Below are 26,874 nucleotides of genomic sequence, written 5' to 3'. Positions count from 1 at the left end.
CAGCAGCGTTCGCTACATTTAGATGCTAACAGGTCATTTTTATTGTTGGCTCTGCTGTTGACGTGGCTCTGTGACTTATGTTGCAGTCTGTCCATTGGTTTGATTCAGAGAGATGGGATTAATGGAATCAAATGAATGAATGGCTTTTTGTCAAAGACCAGAGCAAAGTTGATGTTTGTGTTTCTAATAAAAACTTTAATAAATCTTTAATAAATCTTTTCTTGATCTGATGAAAGTCTGTGAACCTTTAAGATTTTAGAAAACCCTCTCCCTAAATCTGAACACATTTATTTCCCCATTACATTAGGGGTAGTTGTCATTAGATTAGATTACTTAAAAAGGTGTTCTCCAGCAGGGAGCGCTGGATTCCAGTTTGTGTTGGTGAAGCGAACTTTGAACTGACCCCTCATCTATTATCATGAGGTCAATTGTTGCCTGAAGGACACGATCTTTGACAAGTGTTTATGGAGGGAGTCTCCTTCATCGGAGGTTTTTCTGACCAGTCTTGGTAAGAGAAGACTTCCAACGAAGCAGAACCAGAACTTTCTGAAGGGACTTTACTGCTCCTTCTAGATTCTGCGACTTCAGATAAGCAGACCACAATAAGTGGGGAAAACAATAGAGAAGCTGTTTAAAGCTATTAGCTAATTACGTCTTTTGCCTCTTGTGATGTCATTAACATGAACAGACACAAATCAGAGTCAGTTGTTTAATTCTTATTTCTTTTTAAAAGACCTGGAGTGGAAATGCATGCTCATTAGCGAGCTGTGCCTTATTGTTTGTGTAAATTTGTTAGTTTAAAACAAAATGCAGCACTAACATAATATCTTTAAGATGAGAAAATTAACAATATAAGTAAAAGGACATGTGATAAAGTAGAAGAGTAAATGTAGTGTAATAAAAGTACAGGAACATCAAGGATTTGATCTCTGCGACTTTTAACGTTTCAATCTTTCTCTTCAAAATCTGTATTTATCATAAGTGGTTGAACTAAAAATTGAGCCAAGAAAATATCAGACGTTACCTATTCTACTAACCTAATATGAAGAGGGAGTAATGCAGAAAATAACCCAAACAAGTGATTTTATCTAAAAAAAAAAAATGAAAAGAGTAAAAAAGAATATTATTAAAATTTTGATTCACTGGTAATTTTTCCTGCAAGAACAACAAGTGCCATTATTTTATCTTAAAGGAAAACAGTAACAGTTAGTAGGTTGTCGCGCCCTTCATATGAAGTTTAACCTCTGATACAATCCCAGCTTTGTTTGCTTATATAACCAGAGGATGCTGACATTTGTTTACCTGACAGGGCAGGAGAACCAGTTGATGTCTGTGAGTCATGACCACAAATGGCCGCTCTTCACCGGACCCAGCGGCGTTGCATTACTTCTGTGAAAACAGTTTGGAAATATTTGTTATTAAACTGGCTTTGTGTAAAGCAGATCTGCCACTCTCCGGTTCAGTCGGCCGTCGCAATGTGCAGACAGGAGATTTTGGCTTGTGGTCGCTAATGTTCAAAACACAATTTGCATTCGTGGTTAGAAGCTTTTGTCAACACACTCCAGGAGCTGCCAAATCAACCTGACACAAACGTTTGACGATGAAACAGAACTGGACTCAGTTTATATGGTCACATTGTCATTTGATACCTAAATCTGAAAAACACAATAAAAATTTAACGTAAATTGTGTCTATGCAACAACAATGTTTAAGGTTTCTAACCCTAACCCTTTATGTGAGACTAATGTACTAATAAGTAATTATATTTTTTGTTAAATGATGGATATTCAACCGTTGTTTTGCTTTGAAAATCATCAAATTCATACTATTTTATGTACCTAAGGTTTATCAGATACAGAACCAGGGATAAAAGCATCAGCACATCTTTTGTTGCTTTACAGCCAAATGTTTCATCTGACAGACTGAAAACAAAGTAGCACATGATTATAAAGCCAAAGGGAAATATAAGATGGCGCTCAATTTGTTTGGCCTACATATTTATCTGGCCTTTTTAGTCAGATCACCCTAAATATTTTTTGGTCCATCTTTTTTCCACTTTGCAATTAAGTAACCGGGGTGCAGAGTGAGGGTCGTGGTTGTGTTGCCGAGGTATGAAAACATGTGCGCTCATTGTGATTAAAAATAAAAAGCTGTTTGTGTTTTGCTGACTAAATGCCCATGAGACAGAAAAGCCAGTTATGCAAGTTTCCGATCAAAGAGGTGGAAACTATAAAGTGACAAGGAGTGGCTGGACCTGTTTCTGTGAACAAAGGGCAGAAAAGGAGGGCAAGAAAGGAATTCGCATTCAAAAAAAAAACCTAACGAACGGCTGTCAGAGAGAGGAAGACAGGCGACAGGTGAGTGTTTTGGGGCCCGGACAGCTGATTTCAGTCCTCAGCAGCATCACTCCAGCAGCGAAGGAGCGTGAGGGCGGAGGAAGGAGAAGTGAGGAGTGAAGGATGTGGTGCAGGTGATGAGGGTGGAGTCAAAGGAAACACCGAAGGTGGGAAGGTAGACAAACGGAGAGCAGCAAATTGATCCCCGGAGACGAAGAACACAAGGAGGAGCTGAGGAGCTCAGCTGACAGGATGCAAGCAAAGTGCCAAACGGTGTGAGGGAAGGAACCATGCACCTGCGATAAGACGATTCTACACACTGTATATTTTCTTTGACGTTCAGAAATTCGCCCACATAAGTGAGGTAAGAGTTTCTTTACTAAGTTTCTGAAACACAACCCGATCTGTTTTACAACAGGAGCTCATTCATCCACTGTGTAGATTCAGAAACAGCTTAGAAAATGCAACTTTTAGTTGTTTTCAGGATGGTTTTATTGAGAACTGGCGTTCTTTATGTTTGAACACTGGGTGTGAGGTGCAACACAAGTTTTAATGTGACAGTAAAATGCAGATTAACAGGTTTGGTGATCTAGGATATGACGTGAAGGGATGATGACGAGACTGAAGAGATTTTATTGCGAACCCCATATCTGCCTTGTAGTGCATTTTTTAAACCACAGACCATCCAGCACACAGCATGGACAGATTACTTGGTTATACATGCTTCTTTGGTGATGATTACACAAGTTCTGATGGTGATAACTAATGCAAATATTGGACCACAGCTGCAAAATTAATATGTAAAATTATGATGGTTGTGTAGCTAGAAGATAAAAACAACAAAGTGAGAAGGGGGGAGGAAGAAAACATTGACACTTGGCGCGTTAACACAACATCTGAGGTTCCTGGTCTCGGTTACAGTTCAGGCCTTTCTTAGCGCTTACGTGTGAGAGTCAAGTTACAGACTTTGCTCCACAAACAACACAACTAAGTGTCTTTCAGGGAAATCCAGTCCCTTAATTTGTTGATTTAGACTCCTAGATGCTTCATTTCCACTTCTATGAAGAAGTCAATGTTGATGTTTTATTCGGTACCTGAGGCTACACCTTCAGTCCCAAATAGAAACACTTATTTGCACTTTAAAGACTGATCTTTAAAGTCAGTCTTTAAAGATCTCTGTTATTCGTGTGAAGTGACCTTCTCTATTGTTCTTATTGTTATTACCGAGCTTTATGGGAAATACTTAATTATTCATTGAAGTTGGAAATGATGAATGTGTGTTGCTGATTCTGTTCCTGAGTGTCCCTTCGATCTCTTTCAAACTGACAGGATGTCAGGATCAGACTCTCTCTGCACTCATGGAGACACCTTCTGTGGTGAGTTTTATCAGAACCGTGAACCTCTGACCACTAAACAGAGACAGCTTTCATGATACTTTTCGGTCCGGATCAGCATCATCTTAAAAAATACATTTTCCGTCCTTAAAGGGGGCTGAACATGCTCCCTTAGTCCAGAACTCAAACTCAAATGTCCCTTTCTGCCAGGTGCAATTTATGAAAGTGTTTGCAAAATCCCTAATTTGGAGTCTGGATTATAGGTCTTTAATTTTCCATTTTATAAATGCGATTTTTTTTTATTTCTTTCCCTTTTTTCGTCTTTTGAACTTGCAACCTGAATTTAACATCCTATCTTTGTGATATTTCCTCATTTGTGTTAATAAGCTACATAAATCTGAACAAAACACACACTGTCCAAATTATAATAAAAGAAACATTTTATTTTAATAAGTAAAACCTCAGACTTGTTGCCAGTTAAGTAAACACATAACCTCGTGTCCGGTCACCTTGCAGAGATCCGTGTTTATGAACAGGAGGTGATTGTGGTGCCCGTCCTCCTGCTGGCCAGCTTCCTGGTCACTCTGGTCTTCATTCTGCTGCTGCGCTACTGCCCAGAGAAGGTCGACCGAATCCGTCCACGAAAGAAAATTACCACCAGGAGGATACTGCAAGGCATTGATGGTAAGTGGAGCAAAAACTATGTGAACTATGTGGGGTTGGCATCAAAACCTGTTTGTCATTCATGTGTCACATGATCTTGTAAGTCATCTGAGTTCTTGGAGTTTCCTTGTACTTCCTTGAATTGTACTTTTGGAAAACCTGCTGATAGAAAATTTGATGAGATTGAGTCTTTCTTCTCTTTTTTTTGTTATTCAAAATGCATCTTTGTTATTTAAGTTAGGTTTTACATTTGTTGTTTATTCCATAGAGATGACTCCACTTCCAAATTAATGTTGTGTTGTTTTCTACCAAAGATACTTTCAGTGTGATGTAAAATCAAATGTTTGCAGACACGAGATGAAAAAATAACCTTTTGAATGACTTGAGACAAAAATTAAAAAGTTATTAGAATTAATATTGGAGCCAATTTTTTGACATCCTTATGTGTTGACTTATAGTCACTCCAAAAATGTCTTATTTATGTTTATGTGAACATTAAAAAACATTTTTAAATATAGAAGTTTGCTGGAAATATTTGAATTGCTGAAAATTTGTATTTAAGGAATGGAAACGTCCGAAAAATCTGATTTAGTTTTGGCAGGAAAATAAGGTAGGAAGAAAAAAAAAACATATATGTATTTTTATGCATACTATCTATGTGGCCATCTTTAAAATGCAGTATTTTGTCTGAAGGGATATTACTGGAGAACACAAAGTGTCCAAGCATTAAGAAAAAACTGAGTTATTAATTCTTCTTTATCTCAAGTCAACTTTATTGTGATGATGATCATCACAATGTTCTATTGAAATTGATGTAAATATTTTTACAGAACAATAAAAAAAACACCTACAACCCATTACACATCACTCTGCTATATCAACTTTACTTTTAAAGCTACAAGCCTCACCTTTCTGTAACATTATTCAAACACATCAGATATATTTTGTCGCCTACAGATAACATGTTGGCCCATTTTCGTATTTGCCTTCCTCTTGATCAGGATTTAACCAATAAAATGATTTAAAAACTTGCTTCCACATTCACAGACTTCTGGTGACGTCACTTATCATTCCAATAATTTAATTCTTTAAATGTCTTTAAATAATCTGCTTGTAGCACAAACGCCATTAAAAAAGAATCTACTCCTCAATTCATGTAGAACAATTTCTGACCGTTTAAATTATTGCTATAGGACCTAAAACAGATTCATCTACACTTTGTTACTTGCTAATTCGTCTGTTCTCTTCTCACTTCTTTCAGCTCCACCTGGTCTCAATGTACTTGAGCACGAAAGCATCGCGTTGGATATGCCCACTTCCTACTCCACCTTCGACACTTCGAAAACGTATCAATCTCAAAGGTTTCCCACACCGATGAGCGCTCCCGCTCCCTCACCCAGCCCCCTGCTGGATCCCATCAAGACCAGTTTCACTCCCATCGTCCAGCCCAGAGAGCTGCCCCGCCAGAGGCTGCCAGAGTCCTTCAACCTGGTCGCCCCTCTGCAGGGTTCCTTCTCCCTGCGAGCCGACACGTCTGTGTCTCTCTACAGGGCACGCATGGAAAACAGGAATGTGGTGCTCCGGGTCCTCAAAGGTGAGGAAAATTACGTCTTTTAAAGACATTTCTTTAAAAAAAACAAAAAAAAATCTGTTTTCAAGACCAGATTTTAAAAAGTCATTTACCATCGGTTCCCTCCACAGACTCAGCTGACGCCGATGAGAGACATGACTTCCTGGGCTTTGCGTCTTTCCTCTCTCAGCTTGGTCCGCATCCATTCCTGCCGGAGCTGCTCGGCGTGGTCTCGATTCGAGCTCCCCTGGTCACGGTGGTGGAGGAGCTTGAAAACAGGGATCTGCTCAGCTACTTGTGGCAATGCAGACAGGTAAAGAAGAGAATGAGCTCTATTTTCATATACCGCATCACCAAGATTGGAGGCCACAGTGGTGTGAGACAGTATTTACCCTCTAACTGAGTTCCAGGTTTAGCACTGGCTCTTATTCTCTCTTTACGTTGATAATATCTCTCTCTGTGGTTTGCTGAAGTCCCAGAGCGTAAGAAATAATCAAACTTATTCAGATTGGAGCATGATGTGCTGATCTTATGGTCTACTTCATGTTGTCAGACTGGTTCTGTTCAAGGCATTTCTTGACTCCACAGGTCTGGTAGTAATCAGGCTTGTGTGCTAGTGAAATTTAAATCAACTGCCTGAAATGTTTGGTTAATCATATTCACTTTATGGATTACTTGGGGGAAATTACGTTTCACAGCTGTGTATAAAATTACTACAATATTCAAACTGATAGAAAACTACATTATTATTCAAATGCAAGTGTGTCTAACAAGTATGTCTCCTTTTTTCCAGGACAAAGTGGATAATCCGTGTGAAATGACTGAAAGAAGAATATTCACTATGGGCAGTCAAGTTGCTTCTGCTCTGGTTTGTACAATAATGAAACATTCTCTTTTGCAGCTAAAAATATTTCAAAAATACAAAATATGATACGATAATAGATGTTTTCCATATACTTTTGCCATTTTTTTCATGTGTCCACCACGTTAACTAAACACATAAAAAAAAAAAAGTTGTTCTTAGCTTATTCTGAACGGGATTTTTGTGGCCTATCTAATCCTGAAGTTCTTGTTTTGCTGCATTGTTAGGAGTTCCTCCACAGCAAAGATCTCCTTCACGGAAACATCAGGGCCCGCAGCGTGCTGGTCACGAAGCAGCTCACAGCCAAGCTCTGGGGTCTGCATGGAGTTTACATAAGAAAAAGCAAGAAAGCCACTCAGAGGGACGATCCCAGCATGAAGAAGTGGCAGGCACCGGAGCTGCTGGTCAGGAAGGCAGCAACTAAGAGCAGTGACATGTCAGTGGTTTTTGTCTTGTAATGATTCTCTCTTTAAAGCTGCCCAAATCCAGTTTCCTACATTTCAGAGATGTTCAGATCATGTTCACTGGTTTGTGTGTTTTGTACGTTTTACTTCTAAGAGCTTCAACTGAATAGAAGACTAACTACATGCATTCTTTGTTCTGTTTGCTCCAATAGTTGGTCGTTTGGGATCTTGCTATTTGAGATGACATCGTTAGGTAAGTCCAGCAATAACTTTTGAAAACACTTAGACGTTAACTCCCCCTTGTGGTTGCTGAGGAATATATATGTAGATATTTTTAAAGTAAACTTTACTCTTAAAAACTTAAGCAGCAATGCTGACAAAAATGTTGTTAGCGCTTTCGTAGATGACAGAAATAGAAGCTGAAAAAAAATGCCGGTTCTCACACAAAAAGCCCCTCCTACCAATAAAATGCAGGAAACCATCTTAATTCTGTAGGAAGATAACATGCAGTTTAGTCTCTCATGACTGCACATGCATAAAAACAATAGAAAATATTTTTTTATGTGGCGCAACACATGCTTTCTGTTGGCCCCTGGGCAACTCCCCATATCGGCCATATTAGAATGGGTACTGGCTGAAACTGAGTTGATCCTGGTTTCTTCAGTTTATCTAAATATTCGTCTCAAAGTTAGCACCACGGCACAGCTGGATGTTACAGGAAGTTAGAAATGTTCCCAAAAAGAGGAGTGTTCATGAGAGGGCTGTCTTGTTTTTCACTACTCTGAGTCATTTTGTACTTGAACACTCAGTATCTTTAAAATGCAGTAAAATAACAAAGTACACATTATCTATCTTTACTCACTCAGCAATTATTATTTTTTGTTGACAAAAACAGATATTTTGTTTCTGCAGGACAGTCGCAGGTTTCTAAACATTTATCCCACTCAACACAAACTTTACTTAAGTAAAGTAAAGGCTGGCTTTACTTTACTTAAGTAACTCACATCTGACTCCTTCAGTGGATGTCAGTGCTAGGCTAATGCTAATGTGTTTGCTTTCTGTTTTGATATTACTTGTTGATAATAAAGCTTGGAGCATATTTTATAGTAATTCCAGTCAACACTTTACTTTGATTGTTGTGAATCTGATTTTGGCAACAAAAATTTAAAGAGTAACTTGAAGATTTTAAGTTGTAAATTGTTGCTGAATATATTGAGGAAATCATATTGTATAAATATAAACAGAAATATGCGCACAGAAGAATATTTAGGTGAGATTGACTTTTTATGTAGGCTTGATTTTTTTTGCAGCCAAGCATTGCTGGTTTGCAGTGTTTGGTAGATTTATCAAGCAGGGAAATCTGACTCGCATCAACTTCAACATCACAAAAAACTTGGAACACTTTTTCGGGTCTCCTTCTAAAGTTCTTGTAAATGTTACAATGGAACCATCTTTACTTGGCTGTTCAAAATATTTATATTCTTTTTATCTAGGCGATGCTCCATTTGCAGAAATCTCAATTAACGAGCTTCTGCAGTTTCATCAGAGAGGAAAAAGCCTGAAAAAACCTTCCAACTGTTCCAACTCACTGTAAGCATGTTACAAATGATTCAACAACCTTCTTCAAGTTGTTCATTCAGTGCAGAATATAACCAAAACCCTGCTTTTTCTTTCTTTTTTTTTTTTCTTAGATATGCGCTGATCAAAAGCTGCTGCCAGTGGAAGGAGCAGGATAGACCCCTGCTGGTTGAACTGAGCCGAAAGCTTGTTTCAGGAGAAAAGAGCGCCTCTGATAAAGTCCTCAAAGCCTCGGGGACGGTTAACCTGGAACAGTACCTGCAGGAGGCCGGATACGGAGAAGCCAACAGCTACACCGTTTTCTGATCATTTACGACATCAAATGCCAAAGAAGAATTTGTGTGTATTTGCACTACTATCTCCAAGTCTAATGGAGCACTTATACAAGTGACTTTAAGATGCAATCGAAGTGTTGCAAACTGTGTTTGAGCACTTTTGGCAATAAAATGGGATCTTTATTAAGTTATTATTCTTAGGATTCACTCAGTTGAACAGGGAACTCCTGAGTGAGTTGATTTTGGGAGGAAATTTCATGATTGTTGGAAAAATCTCAGTCTTTTGTTTCTTTCTCAGCTAGGAAACCTTTTGAGGGTTCAGGTTGAAAACACAACTTGTGTTTTTGTGGTTTAAGACCAGAGAACATACATGAGATGAGTGTATCTTTTTTACAACCTGAACCTGCAGGTGATGCTATTCAAACATTATGGTTTATATATATATATATATATATATATATATATATATATATTTTTTTTTTAAATGGACCAATACCTTTTCTAAAAAAATGCAATATATAAACTACCACAGAAGGAGTTACAAAGGGAAGGATTTGTTAGTGTAACTAATAATACCCGTATCTACGTTTGCTCAAGGAGGACGGGTCATGCAGATGTCTGCAAGATCCGAACTCAGACTGTTTACATAAACTCAAATGTTAATGGCAATATGAATTATCGTGAGGTTGAAATGAACCTATGACCAATAAACAACATACTCAGTTCCAGTAATGTTTATTGATAGTACTGCATACACGTACAGAGAGCACTTCCATTTAGCCCTTGAAAAAGCATCAGTACCCACCTCCAGGTACTTTATTAAAGCTTCTACAACTATATTGTCCCATGAAAAAATAATTCTGATTGTACTATAAAAATGAGAAAATACAAAACTAAACTCTTCATGACTATTAAAAAAAACCAACAACAAACAAACAAACAAAAAAAGAAAACTACTAAAACACCAGGCTTGTTGAGTGTCATTGTCGGTGATGTGATTGAAGCCTGGGTTTGGCATCTATGACGAAAAAAAACAAAAAAACAAAACATAAGCAGAATACAACAAAAGACTGAACACATGTAATTGTCGCAGACAACCTGACGACCGAAGCACCTTTTTAAAATACTGTTTGAAGTGAGATGTTTACACAGGACCACCTGACAGGCAGCGAGAGTTGGAGTTTTCAAGGAGTCCACATACAATTATACCAGGTTTCAAAGAAAAAGACAAACACTTATGAAAGGAACACTTCAGTTCATGACATCAACGGCTTACGCATACCAGTATGCATAAGTCTGCACATTCAGAGTCCAGAAAGAATACTGTCTATCTAGTGCCTTGAAAAAAGAAAAGTAATTTACACCCCTTAAAAGTTTTTTCCCCATTTCGTCATGTTAAGACAGCAACAACCGTTTACGGTGGTAGACCAACACACAGTACAGCAGAACTGCGCAGCTGAAGAAAAATGGATCTCCATGGCAACGTCCTCTACAGAGGATGAAGCAGGTAGAGACATACTCCAACAAACAAAAGGTAGATCTATGGAGTATGAATCCAAATGCACGCCACTCTTTTGTGTTGCTTTGTGTTGGCTGATGTAAAATCCCAGAAAAAGACTCAAAGTTTGTGGTTGCAATGAGACAAAATATGAAAAAAAAATCAAGGGGTAGAAAATAGTTTAGCAAGGAACTGTGGGCGTTCTGGGACCCAGCAACTTAAAGGTTCTCTAAGGGCTTTAGGACAAACTGACTGCAACTCAGTCAATCAATGCAACCTCTTAACTGAATCGATCACATCCCTTTATGTCACCCATGGGCTGTTAAGAAAGCTCCTACCCTAAAGCAGGAGCAACGTCAAAGAGGAGGAACTGGATTAAAAGGTTCATGTGGTCTGAAAAGCATCTTCAGATTGATAGGGATCAACTGTTTGTAAATCAACACATCCACACAATCGAGTCCAAGTGAGGCGTCAGAAATGAGGGCCCAGCCATCACTCGCGCAGACTGTTGATTGAGGCACAGATCTTCAGAGCTGGACCCAGCTTAATGTTCATGGTGGAGATCAGGTGGTCTTCTCTCAGCAGCAGCAGAGCCTGTCCGTCTATTTCCTGCGACAGAAACTGGGCCGCCAGCTCCTCGCAACCTAAAACCCAGCAGGAAGCCAAAGACACGGGTGAGAACAGACGACCTGAACGTACTTAAGCAATCGAAAGCGAGCCGCGATCCGGCCGCTAACCTTGAAGCGAGGAGATGAACTTGCAGACTTCTTCCACGCTCCACTGAGCCGGAGTCGCGGAGAGGAAGCTGGCCCCTTCGATCAGGAGACTTCCAGGTGCCGAGCTGTCGGAGGGAGGAGCGCTGTGCTCGGCTCTGGAGCAGGAGCGTAACGAGCTTCTGGACAGCGAGGAAGAGTCATCCTCCTCTTCCTCCCCCTCACTGGACACGTCTTCCGAGCGACTGGACTCTGAGTGACACTATGAGGGAGACGGCAGAGGTTAAAACACAAAGCTATAAACTAAACATTAAAATAGTAATGCTAGGTCTGTCACGATAACAAATTTTGCGGAACGATAAATTGTTCCAGAAAGTTTTTACGATAAACGATAATATTGTTTTGAGACTATTTTGAAGCAATGCTTTGATAACGGCATAATAAAGTTCAGCCTCTCAACGACCAACAAACTTGAATTTTGTAAAGAAAACGTCACAATGGAAGTGTAAAGCATCCAAAAAAGACAACAGCCAAAAAACAATACATGAAACAGAAATAAAATTCATAAAACCAAAACCATAAATAAAATTATGATGTCTATGAATGTAAATTACCACTCCCTTTTTAATTTATCATACGATTAAATTGATGAATTGCTTATTGTGACACTTTGAACTTCAAGATTTTAAAGACTTTTCAGTCAGTTTTTCTAACTTTTTAAAACTGTAATGAAAAAAATGAAAAGACTGAAAATGTAAAGGTTTTAACTAAATTTATGGAAATAATCCAAATCCGAGGGTTGAAATCTTCTTCAGCACAAGGTTCTCGGAGTGAACCAAAAGAGCTTCTAATAGATCGAGATGAAAAGTTTTTCCTATGATATATTGATATTTTTTTTATAATTTCGTGCTTCAAAATGTGAACTATGACTTTGCTTTTGCTTTATTTAAAAGTAGCAATAAAAAAAACCAAAAAACAAACAATCTTACCTTGACAGAAAGATGCTTGCTTGATACTTTACTATAGGTGCTATTTGAACTCCCCCGTCGGGAAGGACCTCTGCGTTTAGCAGAGTTTTCTGTGGGGTTCGGAGGTAGCGGCGGCCCCCCACCGCTCCTCCCTCTGCTGGACTTGTAGTGCTGGCTGCAGCTTACGTTATACCTGAAGGTCAAGAGGGTCAGTCTGCGACAAGCTCCAGTAAATCACACTGGAGTTTGGTGGGGGGGAATGAACACTTTTGCAAGGCAGTGTAACAGTATCTTTATGAGGAATGAGAGTGTACCTCTTTGCACAAGTGTTTGAACAGAACCTCTTTGATCCCCTGAACTGGCTGGCGGGAGCAAAGCATCCACAGTACTCACATTTCAACACTGAGAGATAAAAAGAAAATATTCAGAGCGCCGACCCGTAAAAAGGAGAAAGTAAACCACAGTAAATAAATAAATCTTTACTTACGTGGAGGACCGTTCTCTGTGCGGCCAACCAGAGCAAAGTCTCTGTCTTTGAGGAGTCCAGCAACCTGCCAAACAACAGAGAAGTTAGCAAGAAACCTACTTCTAGTATTCCTACATATGTTTTATAAAGACCAAAAAAACAAACAAACAAAAAAAACACTAACATTTGTTTTAAAATATACAAACGTTCACTATAAATTTGATATACAGTGAAAGAACCCAGAGGTAAAACAACAAGGAGAGACATAAAAGAAAGCAAGGACACAAGGGTAAAAGAAGAAGGGAAGATAGTAGAAGAAGAGAGAGGAGGATGAAGGAAAGATGACACATGGAAGCAATTAATAAAGAAGCAAAGAGAGGAGAAATGGGAGGAATGACAAAATGTTGAAAATAAAGACACAAGCAAGACACAAGATTGGGAGGAAGGAAAAAAAAAGAGCACTATAAAGAACAATATGGAAGAGACAAAAAACAGGGGGAGGAAGGAAGGATGCAATGAAGAATGAAACAAGAGGGACAACAGGAAAAAAGAATGGAAAGACACGAGGGACGTAAAAATGAAGGATAAAAAGAGATCACAGATGGAGGGAGGATATGGACTAGGACACACGAAGCAGAAGAGAAATGAAGAAAGAATACAAAAAAAAATGGCGGACAGAAGGAAGGACACACTATTTAGACATATGGGGAGGGAATTAAATCTGAAAATACAAACTAATTTTGATTCAAGTCAAATTCCAGATTTTCCCATAATTTCCAGGACTGAGTCAGAAACCTGCACCTTTCACCATAAAGTTTTAACATGCAGATCTGGCAGGGGTCGCTTACAGGGAAGGGCTCGGCTCCCTCTTGAATAACAAAGCCCTCGATGAGATGAGTGAGGACTTGAGGTTTGACCACCGCCTGAGGAACTTTGTCCCCATGGCCGCCTCTGGACAAGGGCAGAGGCAAGGACAAGGTCGGGGGCGCGGAGAACGTGGCGTCTACAGCGGGAGCTGAGGAGAAATGGAAGCGAGACTGAAACGATTAATCAGCTAATCGCGATTAATCGATTATTGAAATAACTGTCAACTAATTTAGCAAACGATTAATCGTTAACTGAAATGAACAAACTCAATAAAACACCATTTGAAAAGAAACAACATATTCAGAGAAGTAATTAAGCCAAATTTGAACAAAATATTTCAAATTTTGTTATTATCTTTGATTTAAGATAAAAACACCTTTATGTGTTAAAATGTTTTACCCCAAACTCTTCAAGAGGCATTTTTTATGTTCACTAAAGGAATGTTATTCCTTTGCATTTTAGGCAACTAAATGTTTATTTTCTAATTAAAAAACAATGAAATAAATAATCTGTTTATTTCCATATGTTAACGTATTTCAAACATTGTATAGAAAAAACTTAAGTAGTTTAATGAAAAAAATTGCAGAATGTGCCAGTTAATCAATTAATCGTCTGAATAATCAACAGATTGATCAGTTACAAAAATAACTGTCAGTCGCAGACATAAGTGGATGATGCAAAGTTGAGAGAAATTCACGTTAATAGATGGTGAACTGGTATTACCCGAGTCCTTTGTGGGGGCAGGAGATAAAGGAGGAGCTGCATCCTTCATGGGGGCAGAATCTGATGCTTCTGACATCTCATTTGGTGCATCACTCTCAGATTTTCTCTTCAGAGAACCGACCAACGGCTTTGCCTGAAAGCATGTGAATAAAAAAAAACAACAACAACAAAAAAAAAGAAAACATTATGAGACACCAGTTATCGCTTTTTTTTAAATACAAAGCTTGAGCAGAGCAGCTCATCCTGATCTTACCATGGCAGCACTGCTGGGGACTGAGCTAACCGCCGCACCAGACGGACTCTCCAGAGCCGCGTTGCTCCGCACCTGAGCCAAAGCCACAGCTTGTGCATTTCCTGCCAAGCCCTGCCTGGCTCCCACCAGCTGGACCGGGATGTGTGGAGGGTTATGACCCCCGGCGTTAGCCTGACTGTTGCTCGGTGGCGCTGGCAGTATGGGAGGCGGCTGCCGAGGAGACAGCTGAACGGGTAAGCGGTGTCCCTGAGCCGTCTTGGGCTGTATGGGGACGGGACCCTTTTCCATGTTAGCGTTGGCCTGTTGAAGGGGCTGCACCACCAGAGTCTGTGGGTTCATGCTGGCCTTCGGGGCCACAGAACCGATTGGGTAGCCCTGGGTGGAGGTAGTGACATTTGAAGTGGGCACCAGGATGACGGGGGAAGACGGGGCCAGGAGGAGCTGAGAGAGGGGGAGCGCTGGGGATGAGGAAGAGGAGGACGGGGCCACAGAGACTGCAGGGGCCACAGTCATGGCAGCCTGGTTCCCAGTCTTCACAGTCAGAGTGCTGGAGGCAGACGGCTGGTTAAAGCCAGCTTTAGCCATCTGCTGCTGCTGAGAGAAAGTCTGCTGCTGCTGCTGAGTGAGAGGAAAGCTGCCGGCATCCTTCCTCTCTACACTTTCAGCCTTTACAGCGACGGCTTTGGCGTTAGAGGCACAGTGTAGAGCCAGGTTCTGCACCTGGGAAGCAGAGAGACCAGACATTTATGGTGAAACAGAGTCTTCCCTGAGCTGTAGCGCTGTAGAGACTTATCTTTAAATAGATCAGACCTGGTCGTTGTCAGCCTGGGCACATGTAGTGGTGGAAGCAGCGTCATGCTGTTGCTGCTGCTGGGGTTGTGTTTGTGTCTGAGCTACCGTCGCTACGGCGGCGGTCGTCCCGCCGGGCATGAAGATGAGCTGAGAGGTAAGCGGATTCCTTAGAGAGCGGTTCACCTACGCAAAGACAAGAAGATGTGATCAGATCGTCTCCTAACCACATGAGGAAGAACGTGTAGGACTCAAAAACTGCTTATTACCCTGGTTATGATTTACTTACACTATACTAGTTATCCAAATACTAGGATTCTACACAGTTTCATATCGGCTTCAGTTAAACACCCCACAATCTTGGGCTGCATCACTATCAGTATAAAAAAACGATTAACTTAAACTGAAAGCCAAACTGAACAAGAACATTTTTTTAGTTTACTTTTCATTTTTTCTGCCCTCATGTCTTCAAGGAAGATAAGTCCATAATTTACGGCAGCAGGAAGAAAATGATGCGTCAGAGTGAGGCTTAACTCTCCCTTTAGATACGAACTGAGCATAGAACACATAAATCTACTTATTGGTAGCATGTGTGTGCATTTTAAACTCACCCTGAGATACATCTGTCCCTGTCCTGCAGAGTTTCCGCCCAGCAGCACTGACTGGTTGAGAGCCGTTGTTGTTGCAGACGTAGCCGGACCGTGTGGACGAGGACTGCTCATAGTCCCACCGGCAGATGTAGTGCTTAAATTAACCTGCAGGAAGCATAAAAAATACAGGTTTCTATAAAGTCCTGAAAGATTAATCCTTACAATTTTCAATGAATAAACTTACAGTGGTGGGAGCCGGAGAAATGCTGTTACTTGGTGTGTTGGACTGGCGGCTAGCTGCCAGTGTGGCCTGGTTTAAAAAGGGAAATCAGGTTAAATGTAATGTAGCTAATTTAAAGACATAAATAGCAAAATGCTGTGCAAAGAAAAAAGTGTTCATAATCAGCACATCCAACCAGGTAAGCTGAAGAAATAATAATAATAAAAAAAACTTTTATGGAGGAAGTTTTCTCATACAATGATTGCTGTCATAACTGCACCTGTTGCACAGCAAAGTTTTGTAGTTGGGCCGTATTGATCTGCTGCTGCAGCATGAGCTGCTGGAAGTACTGGGCTGCATTAGGTTGTCTCTGCAGAGCTTGGAGAGCCTAGACAAAAAAAAAACAACCCAAAAAAACAAAGCATTGACATAAACTTATTCAAGATTAATTCAAATGGTTAATTTAAATAATATTGGACATTTTTACACATCAGTTTATAAGCAATCTCTCACCTGTACAGCTTGTCTCTCATACAAAGACATGCGGGCGATCTGGGGTGCCCGGGAGTTCCCGCTCGCCTGAGGGTTTCCGTTTGTGCTGCTTGTGTTTTGGTCTTCGCCTGATTCCATGTTTGCTACTAGAAACCGAAAAAAAACAAACCAAAAAAACTCAATGATTGGAAAGGATTAGAAAAAGTTTGTACTCTTTGTACCCATGTATACTTAAAGCTGTAACAATATAAATAAGACACCTTGTTAGAAAAGGCACAACCAATGATTGCAAATGGTTCCTAAACATTTTTTTTTTTTATTAAAATGTATATAGCTTTTTACAATACATTATTGGGATTATTTTTTCTAATTTTAATCAAGTAACCACTTTACATTTTGGTCTTTTATCCTTTCATTTACACCTCAATAAAAAAGCTAAAAGTATTTTCATTTTGCCAGAGTTCCTGAGTAAAATGGAAAACGGCTGCATGGGTCTAAAGAAATGCCAAGATGTAGAAGCAAATACATTGTGCACACCGCTGTAGCAAATAGGCAAGATGGTTTACTGGTATAAGAAAAGTTTATAGTTTCTGATTCATGTTTTCAGACCAAAAGCTTCAGGAGCTCTGAGACTTATTTTAGGGTTCGAGAACTAGATAGAGGGAAAACATCTGGTTTTCTCTGGAAAATCAAAGAGCAATGGTCCGTAGTTTAAAAACGAAAAACAAATCAAATCAAACCAAAGAAAATGTTTCATACATTTGTCATAGTTTCAATTTTTCTTTAAAAATAACTGATATTAATAACCAAACCTCTAATAAAATACCTGCAGCCGCCTCATTAAGGAGTTCAGTGTGGAACCAAACAGGTCAAATAAAGTTTCAGATTGCTAAAATGTTCAATTGGAGGCTTAGTGTGTCAGATCAAGCAAAGGGCGACATTGTGATTCTTGTTACGAAATCACTATGCAATAACTTTGATGAAGTGACAAAGTTTATAAAAAAAATGTGCAACATGATGTAATTTCTTTATTTCAAGCAGAAAAGCAACATTTATTCCATCTGCTGATAAAGTGTAGAATAATGATTGTAGTGATTTTGCTGTCTTAATATATAAACAATTAATTCAGACGTTTTAAAAATCTGTGCCTCTCTGCTCTTGACAGAACACCACAAGTAGATGTTAGTGGTTTAATTAGTCAGGCTCTGGTGGAGCCGCAGACGGCTGCTAAACAGACCAGCCTGTAGCTTTCCAAGTGTTTAAAAATCAGCCACGCTTGATAAAAGTCACAAGTTTCTACCATTGTTGATCTTATTCACAATCATAAATAAATCCAGAAAGCCAAACTTCCCAGTAAGGGAAAATGTAGGAACCCTCCTTTGGTCAGCTGACGGGCAGTGCCCAGCAACTATTTGGTTTATTTAACCAGGTAAATCAGTTAAAAAAAAAATAAAAATCTAATTTTCTGTGATGACTTGGCTAATAGGCAGCTGAAGTATACAAACTTTCTTCTTCTTCTTTTTATTATTATTATTATTTTTTTTTACAAAAATACAATTTAAAAAGCATTGTTTTTTTTTGAGACATTAGAAACAGAGGTACAAATCAGAGACTTGTACGTAATTAGTTTCTGAAGCTAATTTTGTTTGAGACGTGCTGTCTTTCAGCCAGCTGAGCAGCAGTGTTTGACAGTAAGTGGGGAGGGGAAGTGGTCCTCTAATCTGCTCACTTGGCAGCTGAGAAAACTTTGGCCACTCCAGAACTTTCTCTGGTATCTCGTTAAGAGGTGACATGAAGCAGAGCAGAGGAGTGATATGATTGATTTTTTTTGTTGAGTCTTTTAAAACCTTTGAGTACATCATTACCACTAGCCAACCAATGCATAATTACTGTCTGTCTGTCACATAAACTCAATCATAAAGTACTTTGCTTGTTTTAACAGTTTACAAAACTCTAACTCTTTTTGAAAATGTAAAAGAAAATAGTCAAAAAACAATCATATTTCCTAATAATTTATTAGTTTTCAATTTTTTTATAAAGATCTGGAAAAAAGATAAATCAAACTCCTTACTTTCCAATACTTTCAAGACTGTGTAGGTAGAAACCACGGACACAAACTGCTACAATCGATATAATTATAGTGCTGAAATTACAGAACAAACGCTTTTAGCGTCTTTATGATTAAGTAAATTAAACAGAGGTGGTGTGTGTTATTCTTTACTTCAACTCCTGAGGCAATAAACAAAGGTGTAAATATGAGCGCTTTCCCCGCCACAATCAGATCTAAAATAACTGTAAAAAAACAACTGGCATTGTGATGTTTTCGTTAGCAAATAAGATGTAAACATTTTAGTTGGATATGAGCAAAAGATCACTTAATGAAACTTCATAAGATCACGAAAAACCAAGCTTTTCATCCATCGGTGGCTAACTCTTGCTACTTAGTTATTATTCTTCCACTCAGTTATATGCCCTAATTATAACGTTTGAATTGGGATACATGCTGAAAAAGCATCCGAATATTAGAAACAATGTCTTTGGGTATAAACATTTGAAAGCACTGACAAAGAAAGAAAACATTTGGCGTTAACTAGTAGTTATACATATGCTAACACCAGTTAGCAACATTAGCTGATTTCAACAGGCAGAAAGTCAGCAACTGTAGCTCCTCCAACAGTTCCTTTGGTCTGTAAATATTTGTTTATTCAAGTGCTTACCTTTCGAGAGGCTTGTCTGTCCTTTTCACAGAATACACACGCATGAAAGTGGTCCTGATTTGTCTTTTACACTGGGAACAACGACTGAGCCTTTGAGGATTTTTGCCTGCAGTGAAACCCCGCCCCCTGCCACTCTTTTTCTTCTTTCTTCTGTTTGTACACTTTAGGGGGCCTCTAGAGGGCGCTATGGCCCAACTGACCTGTGAATGGACGTTAGACATGGACTGGGAGATCATAGGCAGGATCAAATAAAGTTGTTGGGAGTAAAAAGTGTTTTTTGTTGTTGTTTTTTAGATCGTAAGAAACTCGGTTGACCTATTCTACCTGAAACTGTAGACTAGGTGGAAGAAAAAAAAACAAACTTCTAATAACCATCTCATGAAGCGGGAAAACTTTGGACTGTGAATCATTTCTTGAGACTTTTAAAGGATGAATAGTGACCCCTGCTGGCCAAACATATTACGGAAAGAGATTTTACCGTTATTCTCTCAGTGAGAAAGTGTGAGCAGCAAAGTGAGAGGCAAGTCGAAGTACGGAGAACCACACAAAGATATATATATAGATATATATATATAGATAGATAGATAGATAGATAGATAGATAGATAGATAGATATAGATATAAACATGTATAAACCGACTAATAAACCGGAAATATATACCATAAGGAAAGACAATGCTGTTAAAAAAACATAGGATTATCTGATTCAGAAAAATATGCAAATGTGTAGAATAATTTAAACATGTACAAAATATGCATATTTGCTCATAAAAAATAAACTATTTGCAAGAAATGAAAAAACTGCAGTAACGGATGTGCCAGTAATAGTAAAGTTATTTGAAATAAGAAAAAGTCTGCAAATACCAGTAAGGATATAAACACAGAGTATGTTGGGAGTAGTGATGATTATAAAGTCAAAATAGCTTATGAGATGAAGTATCTGCAGTTAGACACTTAAAGCTGGATAACTCACTGAGCAAACTTAAGGGGTAAAAAATAAAAATCAAGACATTAAGCATAATCCAGAATGTTTAAAACCATGAAGAAAGCACTGACTGAGGAAAAGCTTCCATTCTGCTTTCAAAAAAAAAAAAAAAATCAAGAAAGTGTGGTGCAACTCAAGAAAAACACTAAATAAAAGAGTGGAACCTTTACATCACACTTTACTGTAACAGTTATCAAACTGGATGCATTTTTATTTACTTCAAACACAAGTGATACCATTTTTACCAGAGAATACAGGAGACAATTCACTGAACTTAGAAAAATAGGCCAACATTAGTAACCTGTGACAAAACAAAGCAGGAATATTGTTTCCACCTACTGAGTGAAATTCCAAAACACTCTACTTTTGTTTTCACCAGTAATTTATGTAAAAAATGTATAAACCTTATGAATGATATCCTCAACTAACATTTTCAATATATTAATAGAGAATACAGCAGGAGACGTCACTGAAAACTTCTAACGTTTTAAAATAGAAGCAAAAAACTGCAGTTAGAAGGTTTTGGTCAAACTTAAGAGAAAACAAAAGTCGGTAAACGTACGACTATTTCTGGTGCTTAGGTTAACAATTACAATATCAGCAGTCAGGAAAGTTTCAACATTGGATATCGGACATTGTTAATGTTCATTCATATCAAAATACAATAATATACAGCATACCACATTTCAGAAATCAACAAAAACATAGTCAGTGCCACCAATTTTTATTGGCACCTTTGACAGAGATCAGTAAAAAAAAAAAAAAAGAAAATTTAGAATAATCTAAACATCCAATTCTCACATTATAGATTATTTTGAACAAAATCACCAGTGACACAATTATAAGCACCCCCCCTCTGTGAATACTTTGTACAACTCGTCAATAGAAAAGCACTCTTCTGATTTTGATATGGAATGTAATGTATGAGAATTTGGCTAGGGTTGCCCAACTTAATAGTGCTTTGTTTCCACACAGTCCTCCTTAGTTCCATTTAAAAACCTATCTGGAGTGTTTAATCCTTGTCTAATCTGACACAATTCCAGTTAAGATCCGAGTAGAGATCTTAAGTAGAGATCCCCGTTTACATTTGTGATGGCAGGACAAACGAGGCTTTTTCTCTGACATCAATCTGGAACAACCAGCTGGAGTGAAGCCAGTGTTTAATAGTCTAGCGGTAACACTACTAGTCAGTGCCTGCAATATAAATAATAGGGGTCCTTGCACAACCTTTCTAAAAATTATATTTATAACCCAGAGAAACAAAAGCAAAATATTACTAAATAAGATTTCAAAGAAACTTATCAATTTTCAAAAGTGTAAATGAATACTATTGGTTCAGTTTTCATTTTCGGTTTACATTTGTTTTACAGAAACTTCCTGGGTTACCTCTAATTGTGAAACTGGTGATTTAGTTAAAAACACTTATTTCCCAACTCAGCAGAAGCACTGAAAGAAAAAAAAAAGGTTTGATTATTTCTAGGATTATGCTGTTGTAATAAAAAACACATTTCTTTACAAATCTTTACCAGGGGTGCCAATTACTGTGGTTGGCGCTGAACAAACAGTTTGAAATTGTCCATCAGCACTAAATAGGAAAACAATCATGTTTTTAAGTTTATTAAAGATGCATTGCACCTCTTTGACTTGTTTAGATTAAAAACGTGACACTTTCACCTGACACCTTCATTGACTACTACACAAAATATCTGAACTAATGTAGAAACTTTTCTTTGTACTTCTGGGTGGGGGGGGGGATAAACCAGACTAATAGATTTGCATAAGCTTTGGTTTTTTTGCACTGCTCTCTAGATGTGCAGCAAGGCTGTATGTACTGTCACTGTGCTAAGAGCTGAAAAGGTACATTCACAATTCGGTCAAACTAACCCTTTACACACGTATAATTATCTGGCATAGCCTGCAGCAAGCATTACCTAAACAGAAACCAGACTGGTGCTGCCTGCACATCCATAAAACGAACGTCATCAGTTAAGTAGGATCATCATAAAACATAACCAGTGAGTTTGCGTTACAACTGAATTGAATCCTTCCTTTTTCCACCTGATTTCCATAGAAGAGTCAGGGATTTGTCTTTCTAATGTGCGAGTCACTCCTTTGGATGAATTACAACTGAAACTGAAATGTTTTGAGTAGGAAAGGAGACATGGCCTTCTGCCTCTTAGGAACCGTCTCAGAGCCACAAGTCTAAAATACAAGCAAGGTTTCAACAGGGGACTGACTCATTCCAGGCAAAGAAAACACACTTGTGTGCACCAGTAATTTTATCTAAGCTTCCGAAGCGCTACCTGTCACACAGTGAAAATGTATGCCATGTTTCTGACATACTAAGGTCACATAGGTAGTAAGTGGTCGTCTCTCTCTTCTGGCTCTTCGTCTAAAGCGTCAGCCGACACTCCTCGGTAAGCTGGAGCTTCCTCTCGATTTTTCGAACGGCACACAAAGTCGCAGCCATCCTGTAACAAAACAATCAAGTTCACATTGAGTGTTAAAACAACAACAAAAAAAAAGAATAAATGTTTACTTACACTGCAAAAGTAATCGTATCCCTTAAACTTTTTTTCATAGTTTTCTCATTACAACAATCTTCAGCGTGTCTTATTGGGATTTTATGCGATAGATTAACAAAACGTACTGCATAGTTGTGAAGTAGAAAGAACATTTTTGTTTTTTCTTGTAAGCTAGATAAATCGTACCGCTGAAAGGTTCCCAACTTCCACCCAGAAAGCATAATTTGGGAATTGCTCCATCCCTTTGGCTCCAACAATCAGCCGCTGGTAGAGGAAGCCGCCAATGAGGTAAACGGCCACAAAGCAGAAACCACTGGAAGAAGACAAACCTTCCAATCAGCATTTCTTATTGCAGTATGGGAAGCCTATGTGCCTTTGTGACATGTCTTTACGTACATGATGAGTATTATGGAGCCAGCACTCAGCTGGGATTGAACAGGAGGGCACACTGCACTGGAGTCCAGCTCAAACAGGTAAAAGCAATCTTTCAGCCTGTCTCTGTCTTCCAGAATAACTTCAAAGTTACCCTAAAAACAAGAAGACAAGGTAAGTTAGGGTTTTCGTTCACTCACCTGGAAAACATTTACAGAAAGAAATATTTCCCGGCAGCGAAAGTCCATTGGCAGTGACTGAAATGCAACCCTTCATTTAGAGTTTACTGGAAACAAACATGCGTCTTCACTTCCAGGATTAAAAAAAAACAGTGTTGAAATTTACTCTGAAAGCTAACCGACGTGTGTAAAGCAAGTTAGTGCACGTTTCTCATCCTTCCACTCTGATACAATTCTGAATCACTGTATTATAAAGTAATGGAAAATGGTGGATTAAATTTCAAATCAACAAGCCTGAAACAACATGCCACCATAAAAAATTTGATAATTTGTTTAAATTAAAAGAACTGAAAATGTAAATACACGAAGCGCAACTCATAAGTGTTTCTTTTACCGCCTCTGTGTTTTTGTTGCAGGAGATCATGATCATGGCCTTTCTCTCTTCCTGGTTGCAGTGGCTATCATATTTGTCACCATTATGGTAAAGCAGCATCACCCAGTCACCTCAAAGGTAAGAAAAAAAAATGTTAAAACAGAAAAGATAATCGAATGTCTCAGATTCTTCATATGTACATTTCTGATGGTTTGTCTCCTTACACGATACTATTCAAAAATAGTTAAATGCACACAAAATGAAACTAAAATCAGGTTTAATAAATTGCAAAGTCTTACTGCCGCCAATGACCTCGGTCGAGGTGTATGAGCCAATGATTGTGGGTTTATCCTTCGAGTCGATCTTCTTTTGAATAACTCCCGCATTTGGAACCCCTCCTGCATCTCCACACAGCTGGAACACATATGTGTACTTTTCCTTTTCTTCAGTGACCTCCACTGACAAGCTGCCAACATGAGAACATGAAGTTGGGAGCCGTTAACCATTACTGTAAGACCGAACACTAAAAACAACAAAGCAGCAAACCCAGAGCAGATGCAATGCTTTGGGTTTAATTATGTATTCCTTGAATATCAATAAGATTTTACTTCAATGGGCAGGATGGTGCCAAACTTACTTTCTGTGGGCCAGAGGTTCCAGTCGCTCAAGGACTTTCCTTTGTGATGATGATTCGGTGCCTAGTTTGCAGGCCTTGGTGCCATTTCCGGCGAACACACCATTTCTACACAGCAGCAGCTGAGTCAAGATGGCCCACAAGACAGAACCTCGCATGGGAATTCTGAACAGCTAGAACATAAAGAAAAAGCAACTGTCAAGTATATTCTGAATCACTGTATTACACAACTTTTAGTGTCTTGATAAGCCCAAAAAGTAATGGAAAGCGGTGGATTAAATTTAATCTTAACAAGCCTGAAACAACATGCCATGTTATTAATTTATAATGGGTTGTACTGAGGTTTTGCAGATGTCAGGGTTTTAAAATTCCAAAATCATTTGTCATACTTAAAGTTACCACAGTTAAAGTCTGTGGATCTATGACACATGGAGTACCTTGATGCCTCTTGCGCACCTTTTGCGTCACACTGATGGTCAGCAGACGGAAAGTCTGCACAAAGTTAATTTCATCCACACCACCTCATATAAGGAGGAGGTGGATGGTACCTGACAACAATGGACTTTTAGGGAGAACCAAGGTACACCCTGGACAGATTGCCAGTCCATCACAAGGCGACACACACACACACACACACACACACGGACAATTTAGACTATTCCGTTGACCAAACAGTCATGTTTTTGGATGGTGGGGAGAAGCCAGAGTCCATGGAAAGAATCAATGCATGCATGCACAGAGGGGGACGAAAACATGCAGGACCACAAGATTCAAACCCAGGACCTTCTTTCTTACTACCAACTATTCTGCCATAAATCCCCAAAATTTACTCTAAAAAGATTTTATTGAGATCCACCTCTATTTGGATAAATTATGCTTAAAATAGACACAAATTAGCAGTTTTTGTTTTGATCCTCCAAAACAGAAGTTTAATATGGCTCCATTCTGAATACACAAAAATAGAGCAAACCACAAGTGCAAAAAAAAAAAAAGTAAGCAATAATCTTAATAGGTACCACATTGATGAAAACTTCTATAAAACTAACGCAGCCATGTCACCCCATCGTCTGGATGTAAATGCAAATTAGCTTATAAGGTCAAGTCATCATACCTAAGCATGTGATTTTTCTTCCTCCACATGAGAAATCTATTTTTGCCAGAAGTCACCACTTCAAAAGCCTAGGTTTTTATCAGTGCCGTCCACTTACCTTCATGGCCTCCTTTGCTGTAAATCAGTGGAGGAAAAACCGTCTTACTAATGCTTAATACTTGCTTTTTAAACTGTAGTCAGAATAAGTTGCAATGAGCTTCCTCACGCTAACGTCGCTTCCTGGTTTACTTAACCAACATCAAACCGCATTTATATCATGCAAACAATGTAAATTAAATGTTAAATTGGATTTCGGACACCTCTGCTGACGCTGTTATTGTTGCCCTGGAGAGTTAATAGGTTTTCTTTTAAGTCGTGTTGAAGTGCGATTTTTAAGATGCTAACTGGCTACAGGCAGCAGCGTAATGCGGAAATGAAACTAAACACACAAACACGCGCATGTGACCGAAAAAGAAGCCGACCAATCAGCGTTGGGTGAGTCCTCTTACACCCTTGTCAGCTGACAGGGGAGAGCTACAGGTGAGCGGAAGTGAAAAAAACTTCAGGAAAAAAACGTATTTGGCTTGTCTTTTTCTCCTGCAAAACCAGGCAACGTATCGATTCAAATCCTTCTGCAAAATGTGTTTCCGCACCACCTCTGCTCCACCGTCAGCCATTGACCCTTCATGCAGCGTTATAACAACCGCTGGTGACGGTGCATTCATGAACACCCTGTTAACCAGACTTTCTAAATTCAGATCACAATTAAAAAAAATAAAATAAAATAAAATAAAAAGATTATCAACCATTACAAAATAATTTCACTGATGTACATTTATGTTAGGCTTGGGATATGGGATATTTAAGTAAATAATAAAACAAACAAGACACAAATAAACCTCAAACCAAGGGGAAAGGGACTAACACTGATCTAAAAGAAATAAACATGAGATTAAACACAAAGGAATGAACAAATATTCCAAACACTAATGGCAGTAACCAGCAACAGAATACATCAAGACCTTTTCTAACAATATCAAATCAAGAAATAATCAGAAACACAGAAGAAAACCAAGTGACACATATCTCTTGACAGGTTCAGGTGGTTATTAGAGAACATTAGTGAACAAACGAACGAACAGCAAGGAAGACAACAGGCAGGTCTCATCTAGAATACTTACGAAAGGCTCTATGTATGTGAATAACTACTTGAGAATTTACTTTTAAGCTTTTCAAAGCCGATACCAGTATGACCAGTTTACTGTTTCCAGTTGCCTCAGCATTTTTTCACTGTGTCAGCAAAGTTAAAAACAAAGCTTGTTTTCTAGTTAGCTGTACCTCCTGATTCCCACTTATCAGCACAAATCTCAACAAAAGCCCACCTTTTAACCTGTTTGT

General features: G+C 38.8%; 3 protein-coding genes and 1 long non-coding RNA gene across 5 annotated transcripts; 1 reads left to right on the top strand and 3 right to left on the bottom strand.

The window, feature by feature from the left end:
- On the bottom strand, window positions 1-4,268 carry LOC107835993 (uncharacterized). The gene is made up of 2 exons (XR_001661843.1): window positions 4,180-4,268; window positions 1-1,389 (listed from the first exon to the last, which is right to left on the bottom strand). It is a non-coding gene; the product is annotated as an uncharacterized LOC107835993 (long non-coding RNA).
- On the top strand, window positions 1,416-9,745 carry styk1b (serine/threonine/tyrosine kinase 1b). Of its 2 annotated transcripts, XM_007550088.2 has the most exons (10): window positions 1,416-2,700; window positions 3,666-3,712; window positions 4,187-4,354; window positions 5,595-5,927; window positions 6,035-6,216; window positions 6,697-6,771; window positions 6,993-7,201; window positions 7,382-7,422; window positions 8,663-8,759; window positions 8,861-9,745. In XM_007550088.2, the coding sequence occupies exons 2-10, from the start codon at window positions 3,667-3,669 to the stop codon at window positions 9,051-9,053; spliced, it is 1,344 nt and encodes a 447-aa protein (XP_007550150.1). In that variant the 5' UTR covers window positions 1,416-2,700; window position 3,666; the 3' UTR covers window positions 9,054-9,745. The 2 variants fall into 2 exon arrangements, with proteins under 2 accessions (XP_007550150.1, XP_007550149.1); XM_007550087.2 differs by lacking the exon at window positions 1,416-2,700 and having other exon boundaries at window positions 2,727-3,712.
- On the bottom strand, window positions 9,742-19,473 carry phc1 (polyhomeotic homolog 1). The gene is made up of 14 exons (XM_007550085.2): window positions 19,319-19,473; window positions 16,623-16,747; window positions 16,390-16,497; window positions 16,134-16,199; window positions 15,911-16,054; window positions 15,321-15,485; window positions 14,511-15,230; window positions 14,258-14,390; window positions 13,516-13,682; window positions 12,689-12,752; window positions 12,516-12,603; window positions 12,223-12,394; window positions 11,258-11,495; window positions 9,742-11,164 (listed from the first exon to the last, which is right to left on the bottom strand). The coding sequence occupies exons 2-14, from the start codon at window positions 16,737-16,739 to the stop codon at window positions 11,013-11,015; spliced, it is 2,334 nt and encodes a 777-aa protein (XP_007550147.1). The 5' UTR covers window positions 16,740-16,747; window positions 19,319-19,473; the 3' UTR covers window positions 9,742-11,012.
- A 991-nt stretch (window positions 19,474-20,464) lies between these two features.
- m6pr (mannose-6-phosphate receptor (cation dependent)) lies at window positions 20,465-25,955 on the bottom strand. Its single transcript, XM_007550084.2, has 7 exons — window positions 25,595-25,955; window positions 24,390-24,559; window positions 24,052-24,218; window positions 23,774-23,883; window positions 23,225-23,355; window positions 23,015-23,141; window positions 20,465-22,774 (listed from the first exon to the last, which is right to left on the bottom strand). The coding sequence occupies exons 1-7, from the start codon at window positions 25,598-25,600 to the stop codon at window positions 22,652-22,654; spliced, it is 834 nt and encodes a 277-aa protein (XP_007550146.1). The 5' UTR covers window positions 25,601-25,955; the 3' UTR covers window positions 20,465-22,651.
- Window positions 25,956-26,874: the final 919 nt, after the last annotated feature.

This window comes from Poecilia formosa, unplaced genomic scaffold, assembly GCF_000485575.1.
Source record: "Poecilia formosa unplaced genomic scaffold, Poecilia_formosa-5.1.2 Scaffold34, whole genome shotgun sequence".
Lineage (NCBI taxonomy): Eukaryota > Metazoa > Chordata > Actinopteri > Cyprinodontiformes > Poeciliidae > Poecilia > Poecilia formosa.
Note: the sequence above shows the minus strand (reverse complement) of the source record. Positions and strands in the feature narration are given on the sequence as shown.

Coding starts and splice junctions, on each gene's coding strand:
- styk1b (XM_007550087.2), top strand. CDS start 3,610: ATGTGTGTTGCTGATTCTGTTCCTGAGTGTCCCTTCGATCTCTTTCAA. Junction 3,713..4,186: donor TCATGGAGACACCTTCTGTG/GTGAGTTTTATC, acceptor GTCACCTTGCAG/AGATCCGTGTTTATGAACAG. Junction 4,355..5,594: donor GATACTGCAAGGCATTGATG/GTAAGTGGAGCA, acceptor CACTTCTTTCAG/CTCCACCTGGTCTCAATGTA.
- phc1 (XM_007550085.2), bottom strand. CDS start 16,739: ATGGAATCAGGCGAAGACCAAAACACAAGCAGCACAAACGGAAACCCT. Junction 16,055..16,133: donor TTTCTCCGGCTCCCACCACT/GTAAGTTTATTC, acceptor TGCTTCCTGCAG/GTTAATTTAAGCACTACATC. Junction 13,683..14,257: donor TGCCCCCACAAAGGACTCGG/GTAATACCAGTT, acceptor ATTTCTCCTCAG/CTCCCGCTGTAGACGCCACG.
- m6pr (XM_007550084.2), bottom strand. Junction 23,356..23,773: donor GCAACAAAAACACAGAGGCG/GTAAAAGAAACA, acceptor TCTTGTTTTTAG/GGTAACTTTGAAGTTATTCT. Junction 23,142..23,224: donor GGCTCCATAATACTCATCAT/GTACGTAAAGAC, acceptor GTCTTCTTCCAG/TGGTTTCTGCTTTGTGGCCG.